General features: G+C 51.5%; 1 protein-coding gene across 1 annotated transcript in view; it reads left to right on the top strand.

The window, feature by feature from the left end:
- Window positions 1–13,617, top strand: part of EFTUD2 (elongation factor Tu GTP binding domain containing 2) — a 34,861-nt gene that overhangs the window by 9,075 nt on the left and 12,169 nt on the right. The window contains exons 3-11 of the mRNA XM_075561967.1: window positions 1,395–1,560; window positions 2,927–3,005; window positions 4,431–4,506; window positions 4,931–4,996; window positions 5,597–5,632; window positions 7,323–7,413; window positions 8,410–8,492; window positions 11,096–11,262; window positions 12,718–12,842. Of these exons, the coding sequence (XP_075418082.1) occupies window positions 1,395–1,560; window positions 2,927–3,005; window positions 4,431–4,506; window positions 4,931–4,996; window positions 5,597–5,632; window positions 7,323–7,413; window positions 8,410–8,492; window positions 11,096–11,262; window positions 12,718–12,842 (889 nt within the window). The remainder of the gene's footprint in view (window positions 1–1,394; window positions 1,561–2,926; window positions 3,006–4,430; window positions 4,507–4,930; window positions 4,997–5,596; window positions 5,633–7,322; window positions 7,414–8,409; window positions 8,493–11,095; window positions 11,263–12,717; window positions 12,843–13,617) is intronic.

Raw genomic sequence — 13,617 nt, 5'->3', positions numbered from 1 at the left:
CACTGGTCTTGCTGTCAGCAGCCCAACACGTAGCCCCCATGCCACTCGGGCTCCTATGCAATCCCATATAGATCTTAAAAGAGCACAGTGCCCGAGCTAAGACACTCCCTCTTCAGGGGATATTTTTGGTCTAAGGTTTTGAGGTTCTCTTAGAGCAGTAGTTTCTGGACTTTATCCAATCTCCATGGTTTCAGAAAGTCTAGAGTCCATGAAAATGTGGCATTCTCTTCTGCACTTTTCTCCCTTTGATGAAGATTCTTAGATAGAAATGCTCAGTAATGATAGGCAGGCTCCATCCAGCTGTGGAGACCATTGTTCACAGAGGCAGTTAGCCACACCTGCCACCTCCTCATCCATCCCTGAGTCAGCCTTCCTCTGTTGCCCCAGGTCATTGTAAGACCCCAGGCCTCTCCCCTGAACTGGGAGGGAGAACAGTGCTCTAAGCAGGTTGTCAGGCCAGGGAACTGGAATAGCCCACGAACTCACGCCGACAGATCCAGACAAAGACAGCGGTTCGCAGAGGTATTTGCGGGCACACAGCCATGTCCACACCTGCTCCTTTGTTGCCACCTTGTGACTGTAGCTATCACACTTTCACCAGTTCATCTTTTTACAGGTGTGCAAATTATTGACAGCAGGGATATTGATCGGGGGTGCAACCCTACCCTTAATCAATGTGATTTGAGAAAGTGACTGTTGACTGAATGCCCGGCAGCTGGACCACACCCCCTCTCCTCAAACTCCAGGTCCAGGAGGTGCAGCACGCTCTCCCTCAGCCCACTGGGCAGGACGACCTGGGCCCAGCAGCTTTGCTCCTGGAAGTTGATCCTCAGTAAGAAATTAGTGTCCCCAGAGAGGAACAGCGCTGTGGCGTTTGTGCCAGAAGTAAGGCGTGACCAATAAGGGGTAGGCTGCAGCGGCCCTCACGCGTGTCAAAAGCGTAGGTGCACACATGCGCATTGTTGATAGTTTTCATCTGTCTTCTTGAATTCCCTGAGCTGGAAACAGCAGGCTACAAAGGTGGTGTGTGTTTTAACCCTGACTCTCACTGGGAACTGTAAAGAGGCGGGCTTGTTTTCCAGTCTCCCTGCTCTCTGCCCTGCTTGCAAGGGGGTCTGACGGTGCACCTTGTGCTGCTTCAGGAGCGTTATTCCTTGTGACCATTGGCGCCCACTTTGCAGGAGCCCTTCTGACCCAGGAGAGCCGTCCATAGTCCTGATGTAGTGGCTTTTCTTTGTGAAGGGTCACGCAGGAGGTAGGGGGCCTGTCCTGCTGACTGGTTAGCATCGTGCCCAAACTGGGACGCTGTCTGGCGTGAGACGCCCGAATCTCGCTCCTGTCGTGGAGCTGCATAAGGGCGGGCCTCTCACAGCCACCTTCCCTCTGGCTTTCAGATGGATGATGATGACGACGACGATGACATCGGAGATCATGATGATGACCACCCGGGGATGGAGGTGGTGCTGCATGAGGACAAGAAGTACTACCCCACGGCCGAGGAGGTGTATGGCCCCGAGGTGGAGACCATCGTCCAGGAGGAGGACACCCAGCCTCTCACAGGTGAGTTGGGAGCTGCTGCTGGCTCAGCTTGCCAACAGCCTCGACCTGGCTTCCCACTGGGGGACGCAGTTCCAACCGGAGAACTCCATCTCCGTCGTCAAAGTTTAGTGAACTAATTAGCAGGTACCGTTTCGATATTTAGACTTAGCCAGTTCTAAAATTCACAACTCTCAGCTTGTCACTAAGTAAATGCTGCGTATACTCAAGTATAAGCCGACCCGAATATCTGCCGAGGCCCCTAATTTTACCACAAAAAATGGCATTTAAAATGTGCTGGAAAACCTGGTTTATACACGAGGATATACAGTAAGTTCTCTCATGATCTGACTCTGTTAGGTGCTTGAAGATCAATCTCATGTTTATTTCCTACATCTTTCATAATTCTCCAAAGCCTGGGTGGCATAATTCGTTTGCAATCAGCCAAGGTTGGTGACTCATCTTACGCTGGGGCTCCACAGAAGCCAGGCCTGGCACACGGCTCTGCATTGGGGCCACCCCGGTCGGCAGCTGACTTGGTGGTGGCTAGCAGCAGTAATCATCATTGTTCTGGAAAACGGTTGCACTTGGTAACCACAAGGGGAGATTGCGAATGGACATTGACCATAGCTTGTATCCATTCTCTCCCTTTCCTCCCTGCCTGCCTCAAAATGAAGTCAAACTCCTCAGGCCACAGTTTAAGGTTGTATTAGTCTGGGTTGACTAGGGAAACAAAGTCATTGACACTCATAGATGTGTAAGAGTGAATTTTATATCAAGAAGCAATTATGCATCAATAAAACATCACTCCCCAGTCAAAATCAAGTCCCTAAATTCGATTTTAGCCCATAAGTCCAGTGTTAGCCCTTGAATTCCTCTTCAGACTCACGCAGCACATGCAATGATGCCAAATGCAGGAAGATTGCAGGCCAGTGGGTGGAAAGACCTGTGGATCCAATGGCAGTGGGCACATCTCCAGGGCTCTGGCTGCCATCAGTGTGGTTCCGTGTGGCTTGTCAACAGGAATGTGAAGCAGAGAGAGTGTGTCCGGCCTCTAGGGAGGAAGAGAGGAAGTCCCAGAATCCTCCGGAAAAGGCCACACCCACAAGGAAGCATCAATCAGGCTGTGACCTGATTGACAGGCTAGACTCTACACCTGTAACCTACTTATCAAGTTGGCGTGAAATCATGTAACTATCACAAAAGATCCTTCACTTTCATGGCAAACCCAGTTCCCAGAACTTTCTCAACGTCTGAGTGATCTTTGAGAATGAAATAAATTGATGTCATTTATCATATATTCTGAAAGCTTGGTCTAGTGGAATTCAGCTCCGAATTTGTATGTTTGCTGCCCACCAGCACATCACTCACCAGCTTCTTCCTTTCCTAGAACCCATCATTAAACCCGTGAAAACCAAGAAATTCACGCTGATGGAGCAGACGTTACCCGGCACGGTGTACGAGATGGAGTAAGTGGAGGAGCCAGTGGGTCGTGGGAGCAAAATCCCCTTCCAACAGTTTCCGCCTCTTCTTTCAGCTCCGACGGCCACGGGGTAGTTAGGCTGAATATCCATTTTTATCTTAAACTTCGTCTAGATCTCAGTGCTTTGCTTTTCTTCCCAACCTTCAGTTTGTTTTTTGGTGTTTATTTTTAGTAGTAGTCCAGTCTTCATTTCGGTTGGAAGCCAGTCTTGGAGAGGGAACAGAATAGTTGGTCTGTGGACTGACAGTCAAACTGTCAGAAAGCGCCGTGGAGTTGCAGTGCTTACAGCCCCGGCTGCTGGAAGGCAGGTCGGCGTCCGTCCGTCTGTCCGCAGTGGGGCAGTTCGACTCTGCCCTGCAGGGCCGCTGTGAGGCGAAGCCAGCTTGACAGCGGTGCTCACTGAGGGTCTTTAGGACGAAGCAACGCTCTATTTGGAGCAGGAAGGGCACTGGCAGGTAGATGCACACGCACTTAAGTGCTTCCCACTGCCAGCGGGTGTTGAAAATATTTTCACTGGTGAGATGTACCTTTAAGGCCCTTGTGTAGCAAAGTGCCGGTGACTTATTATTAGGGTTACGGGACTGTTTCGTTTGAAAAACATGTTGACATCATGTACGTCCAAGAACGAGGTCCCTTCTAAAACGTCCGCTCCCTGGCCATCACTCAGGTGTGGTTCAGAACTTTCTCCATGTTCCTTCAGAATCTCCGTGGTGACTCTTTAAATCAACACGCTTAGAGGGTGGCCTTCTGAGCCAAAGTCCTCTGAAGGAACTTGCTGTGGGTGGTGAGCACAAAAGGTGGGGCTGGTTTTGATCAAGGCAGCGGTTGTCTGGGCTTACCTTCATGGAGGAATCGGGTTCTTGATGCCGTGGGAACTGGCCCTGCCAGCAATTTCAAAAGCAAAGTCGTTGCCGCCTCAGCCCTCCCCCCCACCATCAGTGAAAGGAGCCCAGGTGGCATAGTGGGTTACACGTGTTCATGTCGGGCTGCTGACTTCATGTTCAGCATTTCAAAACCACCAGTCACTTAGCAAGGTGAGGCTGCTTGCTCCTATAAAGATTGAGCGTCTCAGATGCTGCCCTATACGAATCGGCCTGATGGTGGTGGGGTGTTGGGTTTGGCATCAGTGAGAATCCCGAGATGCTGCAGGGGCAGTGTCATGTAGCTGTGTGGGTGCGGGTCTTCATTTGGGCACCCCCCACCCCCATTCTCGTTAATGCCCTGTGACGGTTCATGCACAGAGTGCTCCCTCTCAGGGCCGGCCTGGTGGCGGTGGGTTTCAGCCAGCCTGAGTGCCGCCCTCCAATCAGTCGGAAAGTTCTTCCTGGGATAAACTGCCTGTGGTCTGCGTGCCACTCCTTAGTGGAGACTTTTGCCCAGGTCCCTTTCCTCTTTCCCTTTCTCCGTCCAGTTTCTTGGCAGATCTGATGGACAACTCAGAGCTCATCAGAAACGTGACCCTCTGTGGGCATCTCCACCACGGCAAGGTGAGACGTTTGGGGTACCTGTTCCGCTTTCAGTCCTCTGTGTCACTGTGGTGGCAGCGTGAGGTCACCCAGCTGGGGGCGTCCTGCCTGCTGTGAAACCCAGCATCTCTCGGGCCAGCCATCCCTAAGCCATGTGCCTGTCTGAGCCGTGTGTCTACATTTGCCTAGGAGAGAGGAAATTGAGCCCTGCTCTGGTTCTTATAAGTTTTCATTTCCTGGGGGATGCCTGTCCAAAAGAGATTGCATCTTTCATTTGAAAGTAATCCTGTGGCTTCAGCCTTGATCCTCCACCGCCCCGAAGTCCTCCTTGCTCTCTTCTTCCTCGCCTCACCCCTGAATTGTGTGGGAGTCTCGGGAGCTGAGGGAAGGGCCCAGTGGACTTGCCTTCGTGGTTGACAGGTCTTCACCTTGTCTTCCCTTTCAGACGTGTTTTGTCGATTGTTTAATAGAGCAGACGCATCCGGAAATCAGAAAGCGCTACGACCAGGATGTAAGTAGAGCTGCTGCGGTGGGTTTAGGAGGAGCCATTCACAGTACACAGGGGGGTTCGCTCCTGCCCATAACTCCCACAGGAAGCGATCATGGCAGAGCAAGTGCCAGCCTGCAGTGTTTGGGGTGATCTGTTCACTCTTGGGGTCCCCCCTCTTTTCGGCTCCATCCCGACTTTCCCAGCCTCATCTCTTCTCTCCTGTCCTGCTGTTTATAGCCTGCCCTTGAAATGTGGTCCGATGGCCCTTGTTGTTTTCGTGGGCAACATGAGTGCCTCTGAGTGAAGCCCAGTGTGGCTGTGGGTCTCAGTGCAGTAAATGCCCAGTGTCTGCCAGGTGGACTCTGCGTCTCCTTTCCACTGGAAGAACTCTGCCTCTGATCACCCCTGCCTGTCCTGTGCCCCCACCAAGCACACACATCCAGAGGGGATTCTCAGCTGGGAGGGCACTGGTCTCAGTGTCTGGAATTGCCATGGGGCCACCCCATTCTGTTCTCTTCCTCTAGGCAGACTCCCGGGATTGGAGGGTGGTGAGGAAATAGGATAAAGGACGGATTTGGGATTCAGGTGGTAACCACAACTTGTTTTGGGTTTTCCTTTTAGCTGTGCTACACTGACATCCTCTTCACGGAGCAAGAGGTAAGTCTGTCCTGGGGACTCAGGCTGTTACCTGCACTTGACCCCACAGCTTTGTAGGGCATGGAGGGACACCCCCATGGGAGAGCCTTGCTCCATCCCCTGCCTCCCTCCCACTCCAGTTCACACTCCTTTGTCTTCCCCATTCTGCCCGTTCACTTGGTCCATAATTTGCAAAGAGCTGCGTCGGTACGTTTTGTGTAGCAAGGATTGAATTTGGCCTCATGAATGAAATACTACACAGTCCTCCTACTTAGGCTACAAGGGTGCAGAAACTCAGCATCGCCCCTTAAAGACCCAACGATGACTGCGTACGGTGACCTCCTTTGAGTGGTGTCTTTTTGAGGATGGCGTCGGGTGGTGGGGTTCTCTGGCTGCATAAAGGTGTGTGCGCGGATGCGCTCGCCTGTGTGTGGGTGAGTGGCTCTGTCTTCCCTGGTCTGCCTGGATTTTTTGTCTTTGTCTGTTCTTTCTCTGGGCCCATCTCTTTCCTCCCTGCTTTTTTCTGTCATTCTTAAGTGACAAGAAGGAAAGTTTGAGTACATAAATAAGTTAGCCTAAAAGAATTTGAACAATTCTGGCATCAGATAAGCAATCAACAAATGCCACCTATTATTGCCCCCTTTTAAAAGAATTCAACAGTTCTATTTGCTTGTAATTCACAAATCAATTATCATATAATTCAATAGTCCATTCATATTAAGAAGAGTTGTACAGTCATCACCACAATCAGTTTTAGAGCATTTTCTTCCTTCTTGTGCTCATTGTGATTACCCTACCCCACCTTGCCCCAAGCGCTCCTGCCAAGGGACCATTAATCCAGTTACTGTCTATAGATATAGTTGTCCTGCATTTCATATACAGAGAACCATTTAAAAACCAGTAGCAATAAAAAAAAGTAAAACAAAAGTCTCAAAAAGAAGGGGAATACTAAAAACTAGAACAAATTTAAGTGGGTCCAAACTTAACCAACTGTATCTACAGATGTCCAGTGCAGATGCACGAGAGCAAGGCTTGTCACACCCTGTGTGTGGTCTGCATGTGCTTCCCCCTTACCTTTTTTCTCTTTAATTGAGACAATTTTAGAAAGGATCAAAGAGGAGGTCATGGGATACGATATTGCTTTTTAACCTAATTTTGTCTGCCACAGTCAACTCTGCAACACAGCTCTTCACACCCTCAACTGTGGTGATAGGAGGCCTATTAGTCTTACATTCATTTGTCGATTTGTTTGATTTGATTTTAAAAAACTCTGTTGCAGCTTTACAATGGGCAAAATATTTACATTAAAAGAGAAACTGAAATGTCCCAGATGGCTTCTCTTGACTTACCCAACCCTTAGTTTTTGTTTGGTGTTCTAAGAGGTGAATGATTCAACAGGAGGAGAAAATTCCAGAGCCCTGGCATCTGCTAACTCTGATAGCGCTTTGCTTGGTTTTTTTTTTTTTTTTGTTGTTGTTCATTTGTTGTTTCTCTTTTTTTACTTTCCTTTTGAATTTGAACCAGATTAAAAGGGGAAAAACAAATGTTTCAAGCCCAGGTATTTTGTGTTCCAAGTCATTCTGGGTGGAGATCTAGGTAAAAACCACACCTGCACTGGCTTCAGTGTCCTTTCTCGGGGGCTGGCCAGTCCCGAGAGCAGGATGGGCCCCTTTGCGTCAGACATGTCCTCACCACTCTCTTTGACTTCCAGAGAGGTGTTGGCATCAAAAGCACCCCTGTGACGGTGGTCCTGCCAGACACCAAGGGCAAATCGTACCTCTTCAATATCATGGACACTCCAGGTAGGCTGAGCCGCTGGGCGAAGGGGAGCAGCAGCCGGGCCTTGTCATGTGGCCCTGTCGTGTTTCAAGCGCTGGGAATCCACTCTTGGCGTCTTGGTCACTACTCTCTGCGCTCGATGATTTCAGACGTTTTAGAGAACTTTATTGATGCATTCGTTTCCACCTGTGTCGGGCCTCACCCTAGAGACTTGGGGGCAGGGGGTTATGTGTCAGGGACCCTCAGTCTTTGGAAGAAGACAGCAGGGAGACACAGCCACCCCGTGGGGAGCATGCTCTCCCGTGGAAGCAGCACATGTCGCCTGTGGCTTCGAGGACCAATTCACATGACTTACATTGTTACATAGGGGCTTGTCGTCAGGCAGATGGCAGTAACCCAGGGGCAGACATTTCCCAAATTGCACACATCATTTGAGCCGGGTTGTGAGACCTGAGTTGTGCTTGTTGTAAAAGACATTTTGGAGGAATCACAATCTGCCCATCCGTTCACTCATTCATCCATATGTTTACTCACTCAACATCTATTAAGTCGTGACCAGGAGACGACCAGCTTGAGGCAGAGTTCCCAGTAGGCAAATTTGGATTTGGGCAGAAGACTGCCATTGGGGTCCAACACCCTCAGACCTGTGGGGCCTGGCTCCCACCTTAACCTAGTCCCTGCAGCACCTTCTAGGAATGAGAGCAGTCAGACTGCTTTCGCCCTCATCCTGCCTCCTGCGTGGCTGCAGCACCCCCCCTCCCCCATCTCTGCACACTGGGCTGGCTGTGAGGGTGTCCGTGAGCTGTGCCCTCCTAGGTGAAGCACTTGCCTCTTTTTACTTACGGGAATCTTCACCCAGAGGTTCAAGGTGGGTGGTGGCCTTTTATACACTGTAGGAAGCTGTGAGGAGGTGGGGAAGGGATTCCCAAGCTTTGCCGATGTCTCCAATTTCACTACAGTAAGTCTTCCCTTATCCTCCTGCCCCACAAGTGGCCGCTGACCTGGGGCTTGCTTTTCAGGACACGTGAATTTCTCGGATGAGGTCACAGCCGGCTTGCGCATCTCGGATGGAGTGGTCCTTTTCATCGATGCTGCTGAAGGGGTGAGTCCTGGGGCCAGGAAACGGAACGCTCATGAGATGAGAGATCAGATTCTCTCTGGAAAGGCGGGCAGCAAATGAAGTTCAAATGTAACATGGACAGGGAACGGCCAGGTGAGGGGTCCCATTGTCATTCAGGAAACACAGGGACATGACAGTAAAAGAGAGCTAGGAGAGTATGCTTGTACCAGTAGGCTTACCGTGGAAGTGCATTTTTCAAAGCTAGGAAGACACTGGAGGCCCAGGGTGCCTTCCCACTTAGGAACTGGAAGCTTGGGTGAGACGGTTAGTGAACTTCGCTCGGGTTGTCATTAGCGAGATCCCCACCAGGGGGAGCCAGGGTTCCCTGTTTAAGAACGGACTTCCTTTAGAAGCCATTTTTTCAAACTTAATGAAAAGTTGTCAAAATTGAACAAAGTACACTAATTTGTCTCTCTCGATCTCTGTATATGGGCACACATACTTGTGTATTTTTATCCCCTGAACCTTTTGAAACTAAAACTGTTTAGATAGCACAATGTTTCCTAAAAACAAGGACATTCATTTACATAACCATAGTGATAAAAACAAGCTACTTAAAACAAACCAAGGACAACAAGGAGGTGGTGAAGTGGGGACCAGGTTGTCTCCTGTGACTTCAGCAGTGACTCCCACTGCCCCACCTTTGATGCTCGGGCTGGCCCTGTCCCAGTGGCCACTTGGTCAAGCTCATGTGCTGATGTGACAGTGAATTTGGCAACAGCAACAGTGGTGGACCTTGGAGTCTCGGGACCTCTGAGCAGTAAGAGCCCTCTGGGCCCCCAGTCCCAGCAACAGTACTGTCCCCCCAACAACAGCTATTAAACAGCTCTCTCTCCCTCAGAGAGGCCCTCAGCTACTGGGGAGTCTACCCCAGTTTGACCCCCCTAGGACACTGTTGAGAATGTCCACCCAAACGGCTCAGAAGAAGGGGAAGGGCTTGCCGAGTCAGCTTTGTCATGTGCCGCACTGTGCCCAGCCACATGCCTTCCAGTCAGTGCTGACTTGCAGGGCCCTGTAGGACAGAGTAGAACTGCTGTCGCCTCGGGGCCCCAGGCCGTTAGTGTCACCTTGCTAGGTGCTTGTGTGCAGATGTCCTCCTTTTCATCGTCGTAATGTCCGAGGGGGTCCTCTTCGACTACTAGCTGGATCCTGGCTGGTAGGCGACGGGCCCTGAACACTGCTCTGCAGTCTGTGACCACCCCCCAGGTCAGTTTGAAGCCACCAGCTTCCTAGTGGTGTCCTACTCCTGTAAAGCTGTGCGGCCCTGGAAGCCCCCAGGGGCAGGCAGTTCGGCCCTGCCTGGTCGGGTCACTGGGAGTCGGAACCCACTCAAGGGCGGCAGTTTGGCCTGACTTGGTTCCTTGCCTTGAATCGGAATGGCTCTTCAGCCTCTCTTGCTCTCTGGTTTTGTGGCATTGACCGTTTTGAAGCATGCAGATCGGTCTGTTTGGAGATTCTCAGTTTCCTCGTGATTGGCCTTAGCGCTCCTGTCAGCGCACCCCCCTCAGAAGTCACGACGTCGCCTTGCCCCTCCACTCCTCATTGGCCAGGTTTCATCAGTGCAGAGTTACTGTTTTCCCCTTTGCCGCTCATAAATAATTTGTAGGGAGATAATCCTGAGCCCCTGTGTGGTGTATTCCTCATTAAACCTCACCCGCTCAGTTAGCATCCTGTGATCTGTCCTGGCTTCTTTCTGTGCTGGTCTTCCTCGCTTCATTCCTTTCCCATTTATGAGCTGGAAGCCTTCTGCCTTTGAATGCTCTCTTTGAGTTTGGTGGCACATTCCTTTCTTCAGAGAACACTTCTTTCCCTGGAGGCTTACTCCTCCCATGAAGATTTACAGCCCTGGAAACTACAGCAGCCATTCTCAACCTGTGGGTCGCGACCCCTTTGGGGGTCAAACGACCCTTTCACAGGGGTCACCAGACTCATAATGGTAGCAAAATTACAGTGATGAAGTAGCAATGAAAATAATTTTTTTATATTTAATCATTTTATTGGGGCCTATGCAACTCATCACAATCCATCCATCCATCCATCGTGTCAAGCACATTTTTACATTTGTTGCCATCCTCATTTTCAAAACATTTTCTTTTTTTTCAATGAAAATAAGTTTATGGTGGGGGGGTCACCACCATGTGAGGAACTGTATGAGAGGGTTGCAGCATGAGGAAGGTGGAGACCCGCTGCGCTGCAGGGTCACTGTGAGCCAGCATCCATGCAGTGGCTGTGCGTTGAGTCTGGGTTTCTTTCCTTTCAGGCAAAAAATAAAAAAAAACAGGTCCCAGACGCACCTTGCGCCTTGTGGTTTCCTTGCCCTGATGCTGGGACGCGCCATTGCTCCCAGGAGCTCTTTCTCCTTTGAGTGGGGACTGTCCTTGAGAGACGGGCCCTGCGTGTGGTCACTGCCCATGGGGAGTGTGGCGCATTGAGCGATACCCACACTTCCAGTCCAATACCGCAGGCCCTTCCCAGCCTGCCTTTATCCCCTCCCACTGTCACCAGGCATCTGCTCCCTTCTCAGCCCTGCGGGACTCCCTGCACCTGCCTTGGAGAAGGTGCTCTCTGAGCCCCCTGTTTCTCAGGTGATGCTCAACACGGAGCGGCTGATCAAGCACGCGGTGCAGGAGAGGCTGGCGGTCACGGTGTGCATCAACAAGATTGACCGGCTCATCCTGGAGCTCAAGCTGCCCCCCACGGACGCCTACTACAAGCTGCGCCACATTGTGGACGAGGTCAACGGCTTGATAAGGTAGGGCCCTCGGTGTGGGTCTCCAGGCTTTGAGGACTCTTGGCTTTTGTAAACGTTCCTCCAGAACACCTGGCTTCTTGGTGTGGGTGGAGGTCGGTGGTGGGCTCCGGCCCCAGCTGCCTTCACTTTAGTGCTGTGGTCACCACTTAGCAACCGTGGGCATCTGGGGGAGCTCCTTCAGCCAGGAAGCCCCGGCTGTACAAGGGCAGGCTTTGCCTAAAGGGCTGTTACAAGAAATGGAACCGTATTTGATGAGGCCCTGAGCCCGCTGCGTGGGGAGGGTGTTAGCGGCGCTGTGGACACAGACTCGGTGACCGGAAGAGACTGATGGCTCCTGCTTCTGAGGCCTCGCGATTTATATGCAGGCCACTGAGAGACCGGGGTTGGCTTTGAAGAAGTTATGTATTTTGGACATATTTCAAGGGTTTATTTGCAGGCCGAAGGATGTTCTGAGTGGCTTGTGGAAGCCCACTGATAGGTCTGGAAGGAGCTTGCCCACCATACTGAGAACAGGGCCCAAAGCTACCTGGCCACACAGACTCACCTTGAGGAGCAGCCTGAGGCTGTGAGCACTCAGTCTCCCCACCGAGCCCAGCGGAAAGTGCACGGCGCCCTGAAAGACGGAGCAATAGTGTGGGGCTTGTGTTGTTTGTTTTAAGTTCGTGAGTGAGTTGGGGCTAAATCTTCCTCTGCCAAAACAGGAAGTTAAGAGGCCCCATGCCAAATCTCTGAGCAGGAAATGGCAATGGAAGCCTCTCGTTTTGAGATGGGAGATAGGCATTCTAAAAGCTGCTTTCCCAGAGCCCTGGCAGTCTGCTGCCAGGAACCCTCCCCACTTCCCGCTCCCCCAGTCGAACTGCGTCGTGTGGGATCACTTGCTATAAGCCAAAATCCCGACAGCAGCAAAGAGCCTTTCACTTGTAAAAGGAGCAATTCCCTCAAACAAGACACCAGTGAGGGAGTGGGCTTGCCTCCTGCATGCTACCAGTCGCGGTGTTGGGATTCATGTTCCTGCACCCAGAGCGCGTGTAGCGCTGAAGCCTCGGAGTCAACCAGTTCAAGTTTGTGAACACAAGGGCGCCGAGGCAGTGCAGGGAAGAGTGGGGCAGTGGGGGTAGGCAGCAGTGTTGGTTTTTCAGGCACCGCTTAACCTGGTGCCTGTTTGAATTTGTGAAATTAAAAGTTCTCTAAGGCGTATTCCTCTCATATCCCCTCACGTTTATTTCCTGGGCTCCTGGGTCTCCCTGTCTGTCGGTGCACTGCACTTCTTCATGACCATGCAGAGAGGTCCTGTGCGGGGCAGTCTGCTAGTTTCTGGGGATTGTGGGGACAGTTCCATATTGTCATGTCACTTTTGTGGGTCAGGGTTGGCGAGGCCGCCGAATCACGCCTCCCTGACCCTTAGCCTTGGCCTTGTGTCCTGCCGGACCGGACTGACACCTAACTCTGTTTCAGCATGTATTCGACTGACGAGAACCTGATCTTGTCCCCGCTCCTGGGCAACGTCTGCTTCTCCAGCTCCCAGTACAGCATCTGCTTCACGCTGGGCTCCTTTGCCAAGATCTATGCCGACACCTTTGGTAAGTGACGGCTGGCAGCCTGTCTCGCCAGCTTCCCTGGAGCCCTGTATGCCTTTCCTGCTGAGTGACACAGAATTCAGCCTTGTGCCAGAGTCCCCTGTGCGGAGGAGCACTTACCCCTATTAGTGTCACCTTGGGTGTTTTGAGGGGGGCTCTAGATCCTCACTCTCGGCTAATTGGCTGGTTCCTAAGCAGTAGCCCAGGAGAAGGGTTGAGGGACAAAGACATGAGTGAGCTTGTAAAGTAGGAATCATCCAGCCACAGAATGCTTCTTCGCAGAGATAGCATCGGTCTTAGTCGATGGCTGGCCAGCACTCCCCAACCCCTACAAGGTACCTCTGAGTTTTCTAAAGGAGCCCTGCTGACCCCATGGCCACCCACTCGGCTGATTGTCTGAGGTGGTTTGAAATCACAAAACTGCTCTTCAGGGTCAAGAGCTGCTGGTCTGTTTCCATCATGATTACAGCCTGGGAAACCTTATGGGCAGCTCTGCTCTGTCACGTGGGGTTCCTGTGAATGAAAATCGACTAAACAGCACCTGGTAACAACTTTTACAGACCTACCTGAAAACTCATTGGATTTGTGGTCACATCTGTGAGCCTCCTTGGGCCCATAGACTCCCATCTATGAACCTCCTCGGGCCCATAGACTCCCATCTAGGAGCCTCCTCGGGCCCATAGACTCCCATCTAGGAGCCTCCTCGGGCCCATAGACTCCCATCTAGGAGCCTCCTCGGTCCCATAGACTCACATATACGTGCCTCCTCAGGTCCATA

The sequence above is a fragment of the Tenrec ecaudatus genome, chromosome 10, assembly GCF_050624435.1.
Source record: "Tenrec ecaudatus isolate mTenEca1 chromosome 10, mTenEca1.hap1, whole genome shotgun sequence".
Lineage (NCBI taxonomy): Eukaryota > Metazoa > Chordata > Mammalia > Afrosoricida > Tenrecidae > Tenrec > Tenrec ecaudatus.
This window is presented reverse-complemented; position numbering and strand designations above follow the sequence as displayed.